Consider the following 22,361-nt stretch of genomic DNA (forward strand, 5'->3'; position numbering starts at 1 on the left):
CCTGGTGGCTTCAGCCTGCGACTCTCATCCCTGAGGACGTAGAAACCCGGCTGTGCACCAATGGACGTGTCTATGTGCACATTTAACATTCGCTCGAACGGTGAAGGAAAACATCGTGAGGAAACTGGCTTGCTTTGACCGAAAAAACCGGTGTGTGTGTCAGGCACAGGAGGCTGATCACCTACTTGCCTATAAGATTAACAAATGATCATGATAGATACAGAAACCTGAGTCACAGACCTAAAAAAAGGTTGTAGTGCTGTGTTATTTTTATATTTTTTTGTACCATTTCGTAGTTTTTATATTCGTCTTGTAGAGAAAGAAATAAATTTTATTAAACATAATAAATTTGGATGGGACACTAGCCCCCAAACAAATATTCCATGTGTCGTGGGCAGCAAACTCTCCTCCATTTGACATATTAATGAGTTTAGGTACTTGACGTAATAATTTCTACATTAACCTAGCGGGGAATCAGGGGTCGCAAAAAGAAAGGGTGGTGATCCATCCCTGCAAGTATTGGTCCCGATCTCATCTAGCTATTTCTTAAAGCGAATGGCCCGTTATGTGAAGGTACTGTATCAAGTATCTTCACAAACCAACAATGGGCGTGGAGAGGCGGACTCAGACGCCGCATCGCATGTCGGGAAGCGGATCAGAGTCTGCTGTTACCGCATCCCGCCCAAGGCGATTCTTGGTGGCGCCTTGGGGTTTTAGGGGACATAACGCTCCCGTACTAAGCAGTCGCGCCGCGGTATGGTATGCGTAATGTATTTCCCCAAGTAAAAAAACACAATAATTAAACTACAAGAATCCTTTTTGAGCGTAGGACAGGTTGAAGATATGTTAGTTTTGAATGGTAAGTGAAAATTTTTCTTTTAAGAAAGTGTCTCCTTATGTATGATTTTTTTTAAATCCTCCAGTTAGCGGCTGTTAAATTATTTTAGGTTAATTTAAATGAATTGTATTTTGACGTAGGTATAGTATTATGCAATGTAAGAAATAAGTCTTGACAGATTCCAGTTACCTTGATTTTTTTTTATTTCATGAACTGGATACAAGTCTATTGGCCGAAATCTAAAATTCTTTCGTTGTAAAGAATTGCTTCTAAAGTCCTAACTGTAAAATAAAAAAAAACCTGCTCTAAGGGCGCTAAATTAACGAATATAGCAACAAAAAATAAATGTAAATTGATGACATTTGACAGATTCTTTCAGAGTTTCTGACATTGCGAGAAAGCATTATTTCTGCACACTTAAAAGTCAAAATATTACTATGTTTTCCCCGTCTTTAAGTTCTTGTCAAGATGCCATACGAGAATTCCATATTGTGATGTATTTATAAAATAAAATATATTAATAAAAGTTGTTTTATTTATAACTAAATGCCTGCCTCATTAAATACATACACTATCCAGTACCAATATATATATCATTCCTCCTTGATTTTGTTACCTTGGGACGTTTTTAAGTGTACAGCCAATTAAAGATTTAAGTTGCCTCCTAGTAGGTGACCCCAGAGCAAGTGCTTACAAGGAATTACAGCATTATACCCCACAGACCACAGTTAATTATAGGACACGATTATTCAATAGGGCAATCCTGTTTAAAAAAGAAAACAATATATATAAAATATATTTAGACCAAAAACAATATATGTATACAAATAATTCTGTTTACAATTTAGAAAAATTCAACATTTTAAATTTCATTTTGGTAATTATTTGCAACCAAAATCACAGATATAAGAATTTATATATTTTAGCATGAGTTGTCTTGCTCTCCCGTAAAACGTCTCGCGTTCGAAGATATTCAACAGTGTCAGATCTCTTGACAGGAAATTCGCCGTTTTTGGATCTGTGAATGTCAATAAATTAAGCATAGATAATACATTGGTTAAAAAACAATCTATAAATTCTTACATATTTATATTGTTAAATAACATATTATAAAGCGGTATTGATATCGCTTGCCCCGGGGAACAAAGTCGTAACCCCAAAATCTATTTTTTCAGGAAAAACAAGAAGGTACTATTACTAGGATACTAAGTACATTGCTTATACAAAGATATATTTCAAAAAAAGTTATCATTACAGTAATTTATCTAATAAGACTGAAGAGTTTCACTGTTTAAACATAATTACGGACGACACAGTAACCACACATTACGAGTGCCCTCGTTTTGACGAATATCTAGAACGTAATAATGTATTACCACTCTTTTCACCGAAATATTATGACCTTGGTGAAACAGACATATATTATTACCACTCTTAAACTGTCACATAGCTGAACCTAGGACCTCAGAGATGAGAGTAACACACTGAAGCCACTAGGCCAGCACTGCAAGTTACTAAGGACAGAACGCAAAATCCTGGAGCCGACAAGGCGGGAGGACTGGTCACAGAGACTCCGAAAAAATGTCGAAATAAAGAAAGAAATAGCTCAGTCCATATAGGCGAAAAAAGGCCTATTGACTACATTGGCACCATGAGCGCATGGGCCAAGATAGGGCGGTGAAGGAGGTTCACAGAGCCGCTCTAGTGGTCGAAAACCTCTAGGTCGGCCTTGGAAGCGCTGGTAGGCAGAGTGGAGGAGGACCTGCTGCAGCTGAAAGCCAGCAACAGGCGGGAGGTAACACAGGACAGAGAGCGCTGGTAGATTCCCATGTCGGAGACCAAGACACTTTTTGAGTCTCAGAGCCAGCAAGTAAGTAAATGTCTAATGGGGAAATAAATCACACGTAAAACTTTTGGATGTTTGAACAGAATTGGTCAAACTGCTGGATTAATTCTCTCACCATTATGATGAACATAGGCTGTAGAATTTCAAAAATGAGAGAAAAGGTAACCCAAATTATCAAAAAATCCCTATACGTACGCTGTGGAAACCATCGACAACACAGCATTGTACTACAGTGTTATAGAAGACGTCAATATGTGCAAAAAAGTCGACTAAATAAAATTAAACTTCGCTAGTGTAACCCAAATAAAAAAGACTAAGAAAGACTCGTATGTGCTGCGGAAACTATTGACAAAAGAACAATGGACTACAGATTTATAATATAAATAGCTATAATAAATAATTAAATAATTTTACTTTTTAAAATTTCCATCTTTAATTTGCTTACTTGTCAGCTGTCACTTACCATTCGGATTAATTTGAAAGATCGGCAGCGCTGTCACATCTGCAAAGGTGTACGCTGAGCAGACGTCCATGTTGACGGCATTGCGTATGTTCATTGTTAGACGAATCAAAGCTAGAATAATTATTAAACCTCTGTAAACTGCAACTAAATACAGCTTAGACTTAATTATAGAAAGCTATCGTGGGAAGCACAAAAACATTGACACATCTTACAACCCTTGGCCACAGATATCTATTTCGTGATAGAGCGTGGAACGTGTGTCTATGGCCGGTTTTCTCATAATGTTTTCCTTACTAACGAATTAGTTATAAAGCTCATCGATGCAACTTTATAAGAGGCTCGTCTGATGTTAAGTGATACCGCCCATGGACACCACCGCCAGAGGTCCCACAAATGCCTTGCCTTTTAATTGGTACGCTCTTTTAACGCTCAATTGTGGAAGGGACGTAAAGGTGATACGGGTGGTATTTTATATTCTGCCTCGACGTCTGATGGAACTCAGCTTATCTTCTAAATACATACGATAGGTCCCCTTATAATAATATTCAAAACTGGTGTCTTCAGCCAAGGAACGATGCTGTAGGAGTATCCTGGTCGACTCGAATGCGAGGAATGGACAGTCTATTGCGATAACAAGTACGTCCGTCTTAGTGTTATAGCTGAAATTGATTTTATCATGAATTAGGGGGACGTTTGTAGGGGGTAATCTCTGGTATTGAACAGATTTTGATATTTCTTCGATTAGATAATGCTCAGCGGGACATACTTCGATACCCGTACCGACAGGATGGTATACTGTTCCTCCAACCTAAAGGGTGGATCCTCTACCAGCGAAATGTCGAGATGTATATAATATGGTCAGTGGGAAATGTTTCGATAGCGCGTTTTAAGGTGTGACGTCATCGCAGTTTTTTAGTCGCTTATTGTAGATGTCGCTACTATACATTATAGAAATCTAAAACAACACTCAAATCATTTAAAATGAGTCTAGAAACACTCAGATAATACTTACAAGAATTCCGAGATGTAGCATTTATTATGATTTCCAATTTTCAAGTTCCTATCTATATATGTTGAATTAAAGTATGGGGTATGAAACACGAACGTTGGTATCGTGTACTGAGTGGGAATTGAACCTCGGACATTCGGATTACATCCTGAGTTCAATCGGAAAATTTCTCGCACACATGGGGTGTTCGAAAACTTGCACGGCCGAACTATGCTTGACGGACCTATAAATATACTTTTTACATAAATCAAGTTAATTTAAACACATTTATTATATATATACAATTTTTTTTTATAGTTTTTCTATATCTATATTTGTATTTAGATAGTATTTATGTCAAATTCAAAAACCCGCCAAAACGTCAATACACAATGGCATCGCAGTATGTCTTACCAACACTACACAGAACAATATTGTGTTGTACGTGTTAATTAAAAATAAATACATCAGTAATCAATCGTTACAACCATTTTAGGTCTGGGCCTCAGATTTATGTATCTATTTCGTGATTAGCCTCCTGTACCTGACACACACACCTACTTTTTGGGCACGTTTCCTCACGATGTTTTCCATCGTACGAGCGATGCGATGTTAAATGCGCATTAAAAATCCATTGGTACACAGCTGGGGTTTGAACCGCAGGAATAAGAGTTGCATTGAAGGCACTAGGCCAACACTACGTGTTAATTATTAATCTTAAATATATAATATTTCGATCAAAAACAGTCGCCGACGAAATTTTAACTCTTCGATGGTATTTAATATTATTAATTTTTAAGATATATAGAAATTAAACTCCACGATAGTATTAGGATTATTTTTATGATATTAGACAGACGAAGACATGAATAATCTGTTACCGTCATGTCATGTGAATACTACTACTTTTTTTACGGTTTTTTCGTTAATTCTTTTAAGCTGAATTAAATTTAGATAATTCTTAAAGTAGCCAAGAAATCTCAAACAAGGCTCGACTGGCCATAGGGAAGTGCGTATCACATTAACATACAGTTGTGAATGTTGGGTGTGGCAGAGGAAGAATGAAAGAATAAATGCCGTGGAAGAGAGTGTTAAGAAGAATGTGTCATGTATTGCGGGATAGGATCAGTAATGAGCAGTGTGGGTTAAAAGTGGAGAAGATGAATGACACGAAAACAAGTAGGATATACGAAGCAACCGTAGATGGTGAGGTTTTGGACCAAATCCACGAACTAGGAAGAGATAAGTATGTGTGAATAATACGTGAGCAGTGTGGTTTCAAAGAGAAGAGAAGAATACGAAAGGGAATGCTAATGTATGGCCGTGAATGGATGAAGAAGTGGTAGGATATACAAGGCAACCGTAGATGGTGAGGTCTTGGACCAAATCCATGACGTACTAGAGAAGAGACAGGTCAAAAGTACCCTTAACGAGCATGGTGAATTACAAATGGATGAGGCGAGGTCAGGACTGTAAGTGGAGATCTCTTGTCTCTTTCATATTGGTTTAACGATAAAATGGAGGGACAGTGGGACCCATTGACACTTACCAGCTAAACACGCTGTAATAGACAGGAATAAAAGTATTGCCAACATTATGGTGTTACCACAGTGAAACGAATGAACCAACTGATATTTTCAGTTAAAAATTAATTATTTATATGCTGTTTAGTCAGTTGTGTAAACGTATGCTTTTGTTTAAATGAACAATAACAATTATTAACGAATATTTGTTTCTAGAAATTCTTTGTTTAAAGCTGGTCAATTCGTGCGTGCATCGAAAAAATAATTACGAATTATGGACTACAAAAATAACGATTACAAAAAAATATTTTGTATAAAAATATATTTATTTGCTGGCTTCAATGTGACTTTCATCTTTCTGAGGTCATTGAAACATTCGCTCGTATGAAGGAAAACATCGTGAGGAATCGTGCCTTAGACCCAACACGATGGCGTGTGTCAGGCACAGGAGACTGATTACCTACTTGCCTATTAGATTGAGAATCATGAATCAGATGCCTATCTGAGGACCAGACCTAGAAAGGTAGCCCCACTGGTTTTATATCAATCAATAGAAATAATGCGTTTGCATACATATAATTAAAAAACACATTATATTTTACAACCCGGGATAGTAGACCTGTCATGTCCTGACCTGTCACGATAGTAGACCTGTCCAACGGCTTTAATCATGAAGTATTTCTAACTTCATGACTTACTAGAGCCTTCGGTCCAGGTAGACTGGTTGAGGATCTTCCCCTTAGGTTGGAAGACCAACTTCCTGACATCGTTCACGTCATCCTTTAAAGCGTGCTATCGAAGTATTGCCCGCTGAGTTTGTACACAGTCAGGGGATAGGAAGATCATCCCAAACCGTTGGTCCTCGTCGATGTCCCTTACTTCACCTTGTTCCCTTACTTCTTCACGCTCGCTCCAGTGAGCTTCCAGCCCTTCAGAGGCCCTAGCCGATGTCCGAGTCTCGCAGGAGAAGACCATTTACAGCGTCAGCTCCCCATACCTGCCTCTGCTGGCGCTCTTATACTGTTCTACAGTACCCAAAAGGATATATGTATTAGTTTATTTTAAATACTTACTTGGTCAAGTATCACCAATAAGAACGAAGAATCAATGTTAAGGGGTTCCTAGACGGGCCATTTATTCACGAAAATGTATAGCTGGAAGGGAGCCAGCATTTACGGCTAGACAATGAAATACTCGGCATTATTTTAGTATGGCTGTTATATATTGCCAAATGTTTTTTGTATGTCCGATGAATGTTTAGTGTCCAAGCCGTATTGTCGCTTAGCAATCGAAAATACTGCAATATTTCCTAAGTGCGTCCCATTTTCTTGCTAAAAATGGTAGTAATAGCTAATGTTGTAACAGCATGAATAGCTTTTCTCATGTTAGTATTTATTCTTTGTATTATTGGTCCAATCTTGTGAATAATGTGATCAAACTCTTTGACATTCGTGTAAAGTTTTTAAATAAGTAATTGTCTTAATTTCAGACTTAAAATATCGAATCTAGGACCTATTACGCCTATTGAAATAAGGTCGAATGCTCATTTTTCTGTTTTTTTTTTGTTGTAACTTTGCTTTTAAAACAATATAAGCTGCAACGCCTATGAGTTCGTCCGCCATTGCAGCCAAGAAAAGTATGCAGACCGTGTAAAGACAAAATAATGAGCGATATACTGTTGCAGAAATATTGCCGATATACATTTTTCAGCCAATGCTGCATTAAGTCTGAGTTTAGACATAGACATAACATTTATTACAAACGAAAACACACACACATAAACACACAAAGTAACAATATTTATGTGGTTGTGTGCAGATGTTTATGGGTATCTCTTTAGGTAATTACACTTTCTTTAGTGAGGCTCATGGAACGAGACGTCATTTATACTAATATTATGATGGATTATTTTATCTGAACAAATAAATAAATAATAATTAGAATGTTTTATGTATTTTCGGGATATAGTCTGCAAAAAACTCTAACGGCATTATGAGAATTTTCCCAAGCATTTAAAATCTCGGAAATTAATTGAATGCCAGCACCGGCTGTGGAGCGACCTCTTGTAAAACCTAAGCCGGTTGCAGACTGAAAACTAAGCTATGCCAAGGCTAAACTAAGCTATGCCAAGCAAGCTAGGCTAAGCTAAGCTAGAAATAAATAGCGTGCACACCAACAGCTAAGCCAAAGCTCAGTCAGTGTGGCGAAGGATGTGCAAATGGTGTGCGGGGTAGCGGGAGGGGCTTAGCTTAGCTCGTGTAGCTGCGCATCGGCATACACAACAAACTTAGCTTCGCATATTTTAGTTAGCTCACATAGCTTAGTTCGCATAGTTTGCGGTCTGCACACAAGTATGGAAAACTACGTCAGCTATGCGAGCTAAGCTAAACTAACTTAGCAGCTTAGCTCTTGGTCTGCAACCCGTACTATTGATGAAATGTTTATAAGTAAAACAGCCCACGACTTAAAAATCCTTTTATTCATAACTATACATAATATTAAATATTAAACTGATGTTGCATCGAGCAAGCTAATAACATTAAATGCAAACCGGCGAATAGAGGTGGGTTAACAATGACAACTGTCATCTGTTAATGTTGACGGATTGTTAATAAATTAAAGATCTAAGATCCGATTAGATGCAATGAACGTCTAGTGTCTTCGTCAATTTACTTTCGTAAACGATTTAAGCCGTCCTCAGTCACTTGCCATTTGTCAAGTTTCCCACCTCTATCGTATTAGAATTGTCCCTATTTAGGTGATTGACAATGTCTAACATATAAGTTGTAATACACACAACGCGCCAAATACATAAATTGTAATATATAATTCCGTTTTCTAACAAATCGAACAATCTAGATTGCGATGAGATTCTCATTTGAATATGGAATCCTTCATTCATCAGCTTACCAGAAAAATAAATTGATAGGAGTCTTTTTGTCGCCACCATGCGCTGGTTAGAAGAGTTTAGTCCAATGCACGCCCCAGTATGATCTATTGCCCGCTTTTAGCTATTGCCGCTCAGTTTATAGTTTACTATTAGAATACTATTGTTTTAATTCCATATGGGCACGGAGCATTAATGTGTTGTCTCTGGTAAGTTGATGTTTGAAGGATTTCTTGATTATGCAATAATTAACTCGAATTTAAATTACAAAAAGCTGTTTTTAACAACTTAAACGAGAACATATTAAATTCCAATTAAATACAAAAATCACAATACTTTTTATCGGATTAAAACGGTAATAATTGTCAACTACCGTCACTACTTTTTACTGGAGTAATCTTATCTTGAAATACACATTTATCAGACATTTCACGCAATTTTCAAGATGCATGGTCAAATACTGGGGTTAAATTAAAGAAAGAAAAGTTATTCCAGAAAGATGAAAGAACAAAGTATGCCTTGACAGCACCACGTAGTATAAGACGTGCATGGTCATTCTACAGCAGTGACCATACAAGTCGTAACACAATGAGTCGGTTCTTGTGATAATATCCAATGTTTACGCACTCGACGACTTGCATGGTCAAGAGTGACAAAGTAACGCGTATACGTGTAATTCAACCATACCACAAGCTCTTTCAGTGGCTCCATATAAAACTTGATATCCGCGTTTTAATCCGGTAAATATTTTTTTAAATAAGAAAATTACAATAGTTGCTTATATTACAATTTATATCAACTAAGCGACCGAAGCTATCTACATTAAAGGTGACATACATACAAACAAACGTCGCTTAGAGCAAAGCAGACTTCAATATTTATCATTCTGACCGTTGTCATTAGGCTACACCAATTATGACAAATGTCATATAAGACTGACAGATGTCAATATCCGACATCATTTATGACATGACATTTAATACTGATAGTAGTCAATATGCGACATCAATTGTGACATCTGACGTATATGCTACATCTTTTATGACATTTAAGACTGACAGTTGTCATGATGAACATCAATTATGACACCTGATATATAAGACTTTGACAGTTGTCATTGACATATTTCACCTTACGTTGGTTTAAACAAGTGTTGTATTGTGGTTTAAAGGTCATAATCGCGTTATCATATTAATAATACAGTGTAAAATAAGTATAAAAAAATACATTTACAGACAATAGCAAATGACCTGATGTGGCAAAGCATTTCGCAAAGCGATTAAAAGTAATGAAATATCAATTAATATAAAATAGGGAGATTTTATATACGTTAGCAAATGACTTGATGCAAAGTTATAGATTTATCATCATCAGTTAACTTTACAGACTTACAGACGGTAACAAATGACCTAATGCATGGTGACAGTTTTACAAAATAATAAGGAACTACTTTAATATACTCAATATTATACAGACGCTATTAAACGACCTGATGCATAATTTTAAATATAATATTATTCCTTTTTAGACAGACGTTAACAAATGACCTGGTGCATAATTTTAAATAGATTCATTACTATACAGTCGCCATCAAACGACTTGGTGCATAATTTTAAATAGATTCATTATTATACAGACGTTATCAAATGACCTGATGCAACATTTTAAATACCAACATATTTCTCATCTCTTAAAACATGAAAGTCTTTTATTACACAATAAATAAAAATTAATTATTGAAATCTGCCTTACAGTAAAATTAAAACAAAAAAATTTGGTTTTATTCCTCAACATTCGCTTCGATGTGTTGCCCTAATGGGGGTATGGGGCAGACAAAGCAGAAGCCTTTTCTACTTCATTGTCTTTTAAATGAAGACAGTACGTCATATTTTGTGAGGGTAGTTTCAAAAATCATTGAATCGAGCAAGGTAGCATGGTTTATAATTATTGCCGTCTCCCTTTATAGATATATAAATTTATTCACTATTCATCTTAGTAGAATCTTACAAAAGACAGGGTAGTTAAAAAAAAGTTTTGAACAATTTTTTTTGCAATTATCATTATTGAAACTGTTTTATTAAACTGATGATTTAATCTGAGTAGAATCTTATGCCCCATACCCCAAATCGGGGATATATATCTGTCGATTAATTTGGCCAAAAGCCACAAAATGGCCATACTAGATTATATTGCTCTATAACCGGAACCTACATTAAATATAGCACTAAAAATCGATACAAAATCACCCATCCAAAAACAAAATTCTACAATCGTCGCTTAACCATAGTAATTGTATAGATTAGCTTTTATTACATTTATACAGAAATGCTGTTTAGTAGAAAATGCTTTTAAAAATTTTACGTGTATATGATATAAAAAAGGTAGCCTTTGAGGTCCGGGCCTCAGATTTCGTTATTAATGGGCAAGTAGGTCAGCTGTGCCTGACATTAGGGCTGCCAGTATTACGATGATTACCCCCTTACAAACATTTATTAATTTAAACTTTTAGGGGCAGCGATGAGAGGTGCATCGTCAAAACGCTAGACACATTGAAATCACAAAAAAACAATTGATGAAAAGTTGATCAAAACTTGTCAAAAAAACTCACGAAACCTTTTCAAAAAAAAAGAAAAACAAAACTGTTTTAAAATGTGTTTGTTTGTTGTGTTTACATTTGTTTAGTTTTCATAGGTGACCATGCATGACAAGACTCGTCTGTTTCAATATTAAAATAATCTGTCCCACCACTGAGCATGGATTGACATACACAATCATTTTTAATAGTATAACTGATATTTAAACAGTTTCTCAATCTTACGTCGAATTAACCTTCCTGCATGGTCACTCATTAGTACTAAATAAGAAACCGTCATTTATATAAACAGTCCAGAGTTATGTCAAAAAAATGATATACGGTTATCACACCGCTAAACTTTGACACAACACACGTGTCACGTCGTTTAATATTAACTTAAAAAAATACAAAAGTTTTAAAAATAAAAACAACTTAAATATATATTTTTTACTATTTCCTATACATAGTAACGGGTCAAAACATGAAAATGTTCTCCATAATTTTAATTTGATGCACCATGGCTAGACAGTATGAAAAATAGTGTTATTAAATAATAATTAATTCATTAATTAATGGAATTAATCTACATAATATACAATAGTAAAATAAAATGTAAAAATTAATAATTGAATAGTGTTCGTCACTTGACACGTGTCACAGATTAGATAAACGTCGGAAAGTGTTTTGATCGAGATAAGTATGTGTAATTAAAAAGAACAATTAACACGTAATAAACTTTTTTTTACAAGCGTGTTACGAATGAATTTTTTATTTGTGTTTTTGTTTAATCTAAGAACGATAACACGTAAATAGAGTGGCGGATAGTTTATTGCCAGTTCTTCTCTCCCGTTCTACGCCCTTGATTTGAGAACTGGCAGTAAATGTAAAATAAATGTTCATATATTATATTGACATTTATAAGTCTACATTTTGTTACGTAATGTTACGTAAATCAAAGAAAAATGTAAAGTAATATTTGCCCCATGGTCCATAAGATGTAGAATTTTTAAATAACACCATTCCTTGTCAAATAATAAGAAAAATATTTTCGATTACTTTATTAACGTTCGATTCTTGGCAAAACTAAAAATCATATACACGTAAAACTTCGCGCGTTCGCAGACACATATGTACCCTTACATAATTTTAATGACCAAAGAAGCTAAACACAAAGGTCAATTTATTAAAAGCGTTGATATTAAAGAACATATATGGTATAACATTGGGTTAGATCAAATTAGGTTATATGTGGTAATTAGGGTGTTAAATCGCAACGCATGGTCACGGGGGTCGGGTTCATGCAGCTCATGAAAGGTCACCTAAGATCAACCGGGTCACGTGTCGGTCTGCGTGGCGCGCGTGGCCAGCCTCTGCCGACGCTACGACCCACCGCCTTTCGTCGCTTCTTCCTTTTGCTTGTTTATGTATACCTGGTGGGTGAATAACATTTTTGATAATATTAAATAAATATAAAATATAGGTATTACTACTAACTACTGCAACTAATTCAAGTGTTCAATTGGCCTGAGAACAGTATTATTTATTGATTTATTAAATTTCACCACATATAATGATATATCTACAGTATGTTAGAAGCTTGTATGTATGTTGTAGCATTGTTTCTACTGTGGGGTGCTGTTGCAGAGGTTCAATCCATATTTGTGCTGCAGAAGCGGGCTGTTCGGGGTATTTGTTCGATACGGAATAAGTTTAAGGAATTATATATTATCTGGTCAATATATTCTTGAATCTTTGTTGTATGTACAAAAATTATAAAAATCTTTAAAATAAATGGTGATTTTCACCAGTATAATACTCGAAATAGAACTAATTTGACCAACGAACCAGAAGATAAACCACTCCTTATATGGAAATTGTATTCGTTTTTACAAGAAACTTCCAAGCGAAACTAGAGAATTATCACTAAATAAATTCAAAGCTCTTGTTAAACTTAAATTAATCAATAAAGCTTTTTATAAATTTGTCGACTATTTGAATGATCCTAATCCTTGGTATTGAATTGCTCCAGTTCAAACAATTTGTATGGCTCAAAACTTAGCGATTAAAAAGAGTGGCAGAAAGTTTCATGCCAGTTCTTCTTGCCCGCTCTACGCCCTTGACTTGCGAACTGGTAGTAAATGTAAATTTACAATTAATTTAACTTCTTTTTGACGTTCATAAGTGTACTAATTTACCTATAGGAATAAATTTATTTTGACTTTGAGTTTGAGCTATATTTTCTAAAATAATGACAATTTTGGTATGTTACAATAAATAATAAAAATACAAGTCTCTGCCTGAATTCTTTTTGCAGGGTCTGATGTGCCTCCATTTTTTTTACATGTTTTGTCATTATAAATAAATATAAAAATTTAATTTTACTCCCACTTTTATAATCGATATTAGTAGTGTAATAATCTCTATGAAACATAAAAGTTAGCAGAGTTAGTAATGTGAACGCAATGTTATTTTCACCTTTGCATGGTCACCTATATTACAACTGTTTTCGTATATTTAATAAATAATACTCACATCTAATAACCGCAGCTTGCTAACAGATAGATATTTGTAGTAGGGCTGCATTCTCTCCTTGCCGAGTGCGAATGTGAACGCCACCATACTGAAGATAGCCGCTTTGCGCACTGCTGAGTTTTGGTGGTCAGCCAGCTGGAAATCAAAAGTCACCTAAGGTCAAAGAAACTCACTAAAAGTCAAGTTCAATTATGGCCAGGTAAAGTCAACAAACGTGACGAACGTTGTATTAAGGTCACGAAAGGTCAATTAAGGTCAGGAAAAGTCAAAGATAAATTATTTTAATAGATATTACATTTGTTTATTAGTAAATCTTTTATATAAAATTCTTGTGTCAAAATGTTCATTCCCATACTCCTACGGCTCGACCAATTGTTATGAAATTTTTTATGCACATTCAGTAAGTCTGAGAATCGGTCAACATCTATTTTTCATCCCCCTAAATGTTAAGGGTGGTTCCCCCCCCCCCATTTTCTTTATTATTTCTTTATACAGCATACAAAAATACAAACAACCCTTAATTTTCACCCTTGCACGATCAACTCCTTTTTTTATTATAGTAGATAGTTATTTTTATTGAACTAAAAAAATTATTCCTAGAATTTATAGAAAGCTAGTATTTAATAATAATTACTTGTCCTACGCCCTCCATTATAGGTGAAACGATTTCATCAGACAGCTCCGAGCTTCGCGCCTTCGCAACTTCCGCGGCTAACTTCAGAGCGCACAGTGATGAAGGGTATCCTTTGGTTCTTATAACTGGTTTTAAGAGGGCCAGAACCTGGAATAGGACAAAATATGTTCAACATAAAAAACGAATTAACCAAAAAATTATTAATAAAATAATTTGGCAAAAATAATAATCATATAAAATTATTAGTAAAAACAATAATTGGCAAAAAGATAATTAGACAAAAATAATAGTTAGCAGAAAAACAGACAAAACTAAAAATTAGTTAGGCAACAGAAAAGAAGGAAGAGAAAAAGTGAAAAGAATACTCAAAAAAGTATGATGCATTTCTCAAGCATAGCAAAACTATATTATTATATGAACCTATTAATTCATTAATAGTAATGAAACCAGACTTTTAATCCCTTTCTGAATTAAACATATCTCATGTTTAGATTTTTATTTATATATCTTTAAAAACACTTTCAATTATTTTTAACCAATTTCAGATTATGATTAATTCTATAATATTTCAAGTATAATATTTTTTGGAACAATTACAGATTTAACATAATTTAATTTTTAAGATTTTACACTCACGTGCTGAGCCGGCAACGCAGCAGCGATATGCGGCATCCCATTGTCTATGGCCCTCATGACCTCCTTACTGTGAGCACCGTACGCGTTGATCAACTTCAGCAGAATCAGATCGAAATAGTCCAGCCATTGCGAGCGTGTCTCTGGTCTCCGACATAACCAGATGAGGACCTTCACTGCTTCAGCGGCTGTTCGCTCATGGGCGTTTGCCCATCCTGATAGATAATTTTAAGCTTTATATTTTATAAGACATTAATTAAATCTTTTTTATAAATGGCGTAATTGAAAGCATTGCTATGTTTGCTCATAGGCGTTTTAACTCGCTCCTGTTATTTGAAATATAATTGATATTAATCACCAAATTCATGTATTAAAAAATAATCCTCACCATTAAAGTCGGTTAATATATTATTTACCTGAATTCGACGCAATATCCGCATTCTCTTTGTCTGCAACATTTTCCTCAACTGAAATAGCCGCCAACGACACTCTTAGGATATTCCTAGAACAATTTAGTTAAATTAATAATGTTATCTATATATATATATATATATATAATGAAAATGGTCGTCGTTTGAGGCTCAATCACGCCTAAACCACTAATCGATTTTCGAAATATTTCAATTTTCTTAGCGGGAAGTTAAAAAGAAGAATAATAAAAATATGAAAAAAAAAAAAATAATGAAACATAAAATTTATTTTAATTCGTCCAGCAAAGCGGGCGCGAAACGGCTAGTTATTAATAATTTCAAATAAACCAGTTTGTTTCAATAATTAAAAATAACTATTATTAACACAAATTTTAACAAAATGTTTTCTTTGTTTTGTTTCTCATTTCTCAACCATTCAATCACAATGTGCAGGGAACAGCTAGTATAATATATATATATATGTATATCTTAAATCCAATAAACTCACTTGAAATATTCGCAGGGCTTCTTACACTCGCCGTACTTGAGGATCTCGTGGGTGGCGACGAACAGCCGCTCGCAATGTTCAGCCGGATCCTTCGACACGTCCACTTTGCTCAACGCCTCCAGCACCTCCGTCTCTCGGAGACCGGCTGAATGAACGATTCATGATTGAAGAATGGTATAGTGATAATTTGGTGGTCGACAACTCTTGGGTCTTGGGTTCGATTTCCGTCGAAAAAAAACTGCCTAACTGCATATAATTTATTCTGTTTTTTTTTGTTTAGACAAGAAAGTCATCAGCCTGTGGCATTTGTGTCACAAGTCCATTGGTGCAGTGATTCGAACCTACGACATTAAATTCAAACGTATCTTAAAAACTACTAAGGGGCGAAAGCAATTTTCGAGGAGGAAGAGGGAGGGGGGGGAATAAAATGAAGTTAATCTTACGTAATACTTGCACGGTCTTTGATTTGAATGCAACTCTTCGTTTCCAATACCGCACTCATCCTTATATACCTTTAATAAAATGCTCCAGCGGAGATGGTGACTTGAGATACCTTTTGGAACACTTGAAAAATCACTATTCGACAGGCGTGACCGAGTATCGACTTCACGTGGCCCCTGCCACGGTAATCTCACCCCGGTCACGTGACCACTTCCATACAAATTCCTAACATTAGTGGGTCAGCTGAATTATCTAACAGGAACCATTTGTATCGGCGCCTGCGCCCTTAAAAGCCTCCAGAAAAAATACCTTTTGTTATTAAAAGACCGTTCTCGTCCATTTCGTGTGGCTTCATCTTGTCCCTCGCCATATTCGCTGAACTGTAGTCTCTGGAAATTAAACACAAATTAATATTGCAACATTTATTCACTCGGGCGCTGTCAAAAAAGAAAACAGTTTGACACCCTTATTGAAAACATATGTTTATCAAAGTGAATGAAAAGTTTATTGAACGATTGACCTATGAGTTAATGAGCTACATATTACTGATTTAAGAAATTACAAAACATAAACATTACTTTTTACTATCAGTATTAAGTGAATGAAGTGATTACTGAACGATTGACCTTTGAATGATTACTTAAATTACACAATTATTGAATGAACAAAATTTTACTTTTGTCTGACATTATTAAGTGAATGATCAAATTACTGAACGATTGACGTTTGAATGAATACTTAAATTACACAATTATTGAATTAACAAAATTTGACTTATGAGTGACATTATTAAGTGAATGATCAAATTACTGAACGATTGACCTGTGAATGAATGAATGAATGTCCGAATCAAACAATTTAAGAAACAAAATTCTTATCTTATTCAAGAAATAATTACCCGTGACCATGAGTACAATCCCTATGAGGTATCGGCGACGACTCCTTCGTGCTATTCGCTTCTTCAGAACTATCCGCCGATGCGGCGCGGCCTATATCACTGGAAATATAATTATAAATATGAAATAAAATGTAAAATCACTGATTATAATTTTTAAGTATCTTTAAATTAAAAAAAATCTTATATTGGACGTGGACTCTCTAGTCCTGTAATAACTCCTGCGCATCATCTGAGTAGAATTTTAGCGACGCCATCTACTGACAGCATGATAAAAAATATTTTAATTCTTCTTCTTCATTTCTGAAGGCCAGACAACTTCCTCCACAGTCCCCTTGTCTTCGGCAAGCCTCTGGTATCGTAGTACCCTAACAGGCGTAAGACCTGTAAGGGTACTTGATGGGTTGGATTAGGGGATCGGCTTCGAAATCTGGTGCCCACCACTCTGCCAGTCACGATGTTTTTCTAGACTTATCTCTGCTGTTACATGTCCAAAAATTTATTGAGGGCGTTTAAGTGGTTACGATGACTAGTTTAAACTATATACACTATTTACACTAGTTTCATTATTTATTCACGCCTTTTTCCCGAAGTAGGTAGGTGAAGACCACGATTCTCCACTTACAGTCCCTACCTTGCCCCATCCAATTCACCAGGCCTACGTCCTTGGACCTGGACGCCTCACCACCAACGCTTTCCTTGTCTTTGATCATTCCCTTGTCCCTTGCCCCCTTTAATACTATTTTCTCACCCGGTATAATGTCCGTTGGGGACATTCGGTCCTCTCGCTGACGACGTGGCATCCGACATTTGGCTGATTCCAGAGTCCTTGCTGGACATAATATGATTGCCGCAATCCGCTGGAAATATAAAAATAAATTAATTAAGCTGCTTGGGGATCAAGTATTACGTAACGAATTTGGGAGGGGGGGTGAAAGAGGGCAGAAAGGGGAGGGGTCAGATTTATTGATACAGTTTACAAACTCTAATGTCATCATTATTTAGATTAATATTATAAACTACTGAACCGATTTCTATGAAATTTAGGCTTTTCTAAGCCAAACTTTTAGTTTCCGAACACACACACCCAAAAGTCAAAACTTAACCTCCTTTTTAAATCCGTAAAACCCTTGAACGGTTAACCAATTGGACTAAGGGTCCTTTAAAGAGCATACGATATCTTAAAAGGCCGGCAACTTACTCGCTAGCCCTGTGGCATTGAGTTTCCATGGGAGGCGGTACACCTAACATGGTACTTCAAGAAAAAACAGTACCAAATCTTAAAAGACCGACAACGCACTCGCGAGCTTTGTGGCAATTTGTCCATATCACTTAACATCACTTGACCCGTGTGCCGGTTTAAAAAAAAAACTATCGGTCACCCATACAAGAAACAACCGCGGCAAGTGAGCTTAAGCTGAACTCACCGTTAGAATGCTGCGCGGTGTACGTGTGTATCTCGGAAGTTGTCTTCCTAATCCTCGAATACACGTCCTCTGCGTTGGCCGGATTTGAAGTCGTGCTTGATGTACGCATTGGGCTATCGCTACCGGCTGAATAAAAAAAAATATTGTGACTACCCTTACATATTTTTTTTATTAGGATATTAAATTTTTTGTTCCTAACGCTCCCGTTCAAGTACAGAAATGTATAGAATAGATGGTGGAGAAGAGCTGGGAGGGTGAGGTTCTGCAAGGGATGAGATTGGGAGGGAAAAAGGAGGTGTTGCTGAAAGTGATAAGATGGGCAGGGAAGAGGGGGGTGAGGCTACAGAAAACCGTTACTGCGCGTCCAAAGAGTGGAAAGGGCGTTCAAAAATTGGGTTACATAATACTTGAACGCTCCCTTAACATCGAAATCGGTCAATCCGTTTAGGAGTTTGATTACACACGCACATAATATTTAAGATATCTAAAGATGATTTGTGTTTGGGTATTAAAAAATACACATATATATATATATATATATATATATATATATAAATCTGCGCGTGTGTAATTAAACCCCTCTTAACATATATTGAAGGTTTTTTTTTATTTAAGACGTGGGTACAACTTAGGATATACATTATATATTAATTATGCTACTTACTGCTGGAAGTCCTCCTCACGTGTTGTTGTAACACCCCATTCACCATTGCTTGCGTATCAGCCGTCAATTCGCTCATGAGCGCTGTAAACTGTATTTAAAATTTTCTTTTTTAGGGTACCCTCAATTGTGGAAAACTTTTGGATTTCATTTAATTTAATATGTCTAGTTACATAAGGTAAAACATAGATGGCGCTTATGTAAGTTTTGTATGTTACAGTATTCTTTTATTTTACTATTTCTGTCCATATTTAAAAAAATGGTGTGTGTACTTATGTACGCGCGTAAATATAATAAATACTTCTTTGGCTTTCTTTATTTTTTTTCATTTTTTTTTTATATTTAATAATTAATAATAAATATTTAGCGTTAATCATTTAACAATATTTAATATTTAGTATATTATTCAATTATTAATTAATATTAAAAATAAGTATTATTTATTATATTATTAATTCAATTTAATAACTAGGTATGTTTCATAACCTTTTAACTAAGTAAAAATAGGTCTTTGTGAAAAAGCTTTGCTAAATTTCTTTGAAAAAATAATTAAAACTCCTTTAATTGTTTAAAAGGTACTACAAATGTCATTATGGTCATTCAAAATTCTTCGCATAGCTGCTTACGTCACGCATATTCTATTTCTTTTTACTTGTAGATTGTCTTATTCCCATCTCGCTCGCGCACGCTCGGCGTCTATACTGAATTTTGTGTCACGGTGCGCGCGCATCGTCAAATTTCACTCTCATAAATTTTTCATAACGCGCCTAAAGAAGTATAACTTCAATAAAAAAACTTTTCTTTAGGTAGATTTCTGTTTTATCTTTCTATTAGTATTTTTTTTCTTGAGATATTAAATTATTGTTTAACAATGAAATACTTACAGGCACAGGATTACAGTCGTACAGGGCTGCGAGGGCTCGTCTCGCCATGGTACGAACATCTGCAGACCTGGAATCGTTCGCCAAGTTCGCTACCTTGGTTAAAGCCCGACCTGCCACACTTGTGCTACCACCTGTCACAATAAAAATAGTTTAAGTTTTCATATATCGTTGAAAAAACTACTAAAATAAAAAAAAAAACAGTGCGTGCGTACAAAGTACACATGTCAGAAGTGAAACCTCTTTGGCAAACTAATTTTTAAGTCTTGTTCATATTTATAAAAACTTTAGATTCCTAGTTGAGAGAGAGTAAGAAGGCCCTTCTCACTCTCTCTCTCAATCGGTCTTAATAGCTCTCTCTCTCTTTTCTACGACAAAAACGCTGCACATCTTCGTGACATTCCGTTAAAATTTTTACTCTCATGCGCCTAAAGAAGTTTAACTTCAAAAAACAAAAAAAAATAGTGTCTAACCTTGTAATGCAACAGCCAAGCTATTAGGCGTACAATAGTCATGCGCTAAATCCGTCAAAAATTTCAGAGCCGCCGCCTTTGACTTCGCCGTTGGAGCTGTAGCGCTATCTGCTAGGAACCTGTTAATTAATTAAATTATTAAAGGGTCCGCTCGGTGGATGGCCCACCGGCCCACGGCAACACGGTGAGCGTACGAGCAATGGCCGTTCTAAATGGGTATCACCCATTTATTAATACGCAAAGGTATCTTACGATATTTATAGAAAATTAATTTCTTCATAAATCAGAGCAGAGTAAGACATCTATATGGTCCAGGACCATATCATAAGAGATATTATGATAGACGTATTGTACTCGGATGATAGACCTATTATACCCGGATGATAGACGTAGTATATCCGGATGATAGACGTATTATACCCGGATGATAGACGTAGTATATCCGGATGATAGACGTATTATACCCGGATGATAGACGTAGTATATCCGGATGATAGACGTATTATACCCGGATGATAGACGTAGTATATCCGGATGATAGACGTATTATACCCGGATGGCACGCTTATTAAAACCGGTACACAATTCGATACGCAGTTGACACCCAAATGTGTATTGTAGAGGTGGTAAGTGTTGCATTGCGTTCATAGCACGTTTATGGTATGAGACGGTGTGAGAAATACCTGAATATATTATACAATTGAAGCTCAGCTGGATAACACTCGTGTATGACATCCAAAGTCTTCATGATTTTGCTTTGGACCGATCCCAATATGTCCGTACCGAGCTTTGTTAATAATCTGAAAAAAAATTATAATCAATAAAATAGCAACACCCAATATAAACATACAAAATGACATTTGACAAAAGTCAAGAAAGACTTTCCAACAAATATAAAAAAATCGTTTTTTGATTTCATATATCGATAACGCTTAACATCAGATGAGCCTCCTGTCTATTCGCCCCCTGTTATATAAAATAAAAAGCCGACAACGCACTCGCGGGCCCTCTGGCATTGAGTGTCCATCGGTATCACTTAACATCAGGTAGATAAAAAAGTACTTCGTGATTTTGTAAATCTTTCTTTTTTTTAAATCGAATCAATATTTAACAGATGACATTCGAAATGTTGCCATTTATGGAAATTATTTCCAAGTTTTATTTATTTATATTACTTTCGAATAACACCTACTTTAACATGAGCTGATAGAGCCAGTCTTTCAAATGCTGGGCGTGGACCAGCAATAGTTCACAGACAGCGTCCAACAGAAGCGAGAATACTTTTGTGTGTGCATCCACGAACATCTTGTTCAGAAGTTCTGTCAATCTTTTTAGCTGCTCCTCGGTGAGGAGCATCCCGCTGTTCAAATACTTAGCCTGAAAATATTAAAAATAGTTGAAAGGTGGGTCATCGGGGTTCTTTAAATAATAGAGGATTTTAGTTTTCCTCTATATTAACCTCTAGTGTACAACAATAGAATATAAGCGAAAAAATTAAATGTTAATTGCTATGTAACGAATAATATCATGGAACAGTTGATTAGAGAGCCAAGGTCTAGCTATTCTCTCGGGGCGTAACTCTGACGATTTAGGAAATCGCCACGCTTATAAAACTGAGAAAGCCTGTGTCAGCAAAATGTACAGCCTTGGCTCATACAATAGTGTTTTATAGTCATCCCAAGTCCAGTCCGACAGAATGTCCCCACTAGGACCACCTCTAATACTCCTAAATATCAATTAAAAACC

The 22,361-nt window shown here is 35.7% G+C and overlaps 2 protein-coding genes across 11 annotated transcripts in view; both read right to left on the reverse strand.

Annotated features, from left to right (window-relative positions):
• Positions 1 to 1,618: 1,618 nt before the first annotated feature.
• LOC125062223 (fibrohexamerin-like) lies at positions 1,619 to 5,812 on the reverse strand. Its single transcript, XM_047667990.1, has 5 exons — positions 5,685 to 5,812; positions 4,160 to 4,379; positions 3,670 to 3,806; positions 3,148 to 3,258; positions 1,619 to 1,856 (listed from the first exon to the last, which is right to left on the reverse strand). Exons 1-5 carry the CDS (start codon positions 5,728 to 5,730, stop codon positions 1,720 to 1,722), a joined length of 651 nt encoding a protein of 216 aa, XP_047523946.1. The 5' UTR covers positions 5,731 to 5,812; the 3' UTR covers positions 1,619 to 1,719.
• Positions 5,813 to 8,119: 2,307 nt separating this feature from the next.
• LOC125062170 (CLIP-associating protein) overlaps positions 8,120 to 22,361 on the reverse strand; it is a 37,339-nt gene continuing 23,097 nt past the window's right edge. For all 10 annotated transcript variants that reach the window (XM_047667860.1, XM_047667861.1, XM_047667864.1 and 7 more), the window contains 15 exons: positions 21,808 to 21,992; positions 21,299 to 21,415; positions 20,616 to 20,734; positions 20,146 to 20,276; positions 19,265 to 19,352; positions 18,601 to 18,726; positions 17,925 to 18,033; positions 17,177 to 17,275; positions 16,588 to 16,667; positions 15,838 to 15,982; positions 15,336 to 15,421; positions 14,923 to 15,134; positions 14,287 to 14,433; positions 13,653 to 13,787; positions 8,120 to 12,550 (listed from right to left, as the gene is read on the reverse strand). In XM_047667860.1, coding sequence (XP_047523816.1) covers positions 12,500 to 12,550; positions 13,653 to 13,787; positions 14,287 to 14,433; positions 14,923 to 15,134; positions 15,336 to 15,421; positions 15,838 to 15,982; positions 16,588 to 16,667; positions 17,177 to 17,275; positions 17,925 to 18,033; positions 18,601 to 18,726; positions 19,265 to 19,352; positions 20,146 to 20,276; positions 20,616 to 20,734; positions 21,299 to 21,415; positions 21,808 to 21,992 — 1,830 coding nt within the window. In that variant the 3' untranslated portion in view covers positions 8,120 to 12,499. The remainder of the gene's footprint in view (positions 12,551 to 13,652; positions 13,788 to 14,286; positions 14,434 to 14,922; positions 15,135 to 15,335; positions 15,422 to 15,837; positions 15,983 to 16,587; positions 16,668 to 17,176; positions 17,276 to 17,924; positions 18,034 to 18,600; positions 18,727 to 19,264; positions 19,353 to 20,145; positions 20,277 to 20,615; positions 20,735 to 21,298; positions 21,416 to 21,807; positions 21,993 to 22,361) is intronic.

Source organism: Pieris napi, chromosome Z (genome assembly GCF_905475465.1).
Source record: "Pieris napi chromosome Z, ilPieNapi1.2, whole genome shotgun sequence".
In the NCBI taxonomy this organism is placed as follows: Eukaryota; Metazoa; Arthropoda; class Insecta; order Lepidoptera; family Pieridae; genus Pieris; species Pieris napi.

What these genes read in the sequence shown, in the direction of transcription:
- LOC125062223 (XM_047667990.1), bottom strand. Translation starts at nt 5,730, where the DNA reads ATGTTGGCAATACTTTTATTCCTGTCTATTACAGCGTGTTTAGCTG. An exon ending in TATTACAGCGTGTTTAGCTG is followed by an intron (nt 4,380 to 5,684) that starts GTAAGTGTCAAT and finishes GTATATTTATAG; the next exon opens with GTCCGTCAAGCATAGTTCGG. An exon ending in TTATTATAAGGGGACCTATC is followed by an intron (nt 3,259 to 3,669) that starts GTATGTATTTAG and finishes TAATTATTCTAG; the next exon opens with CTTTGATTCGTCTAACAATG.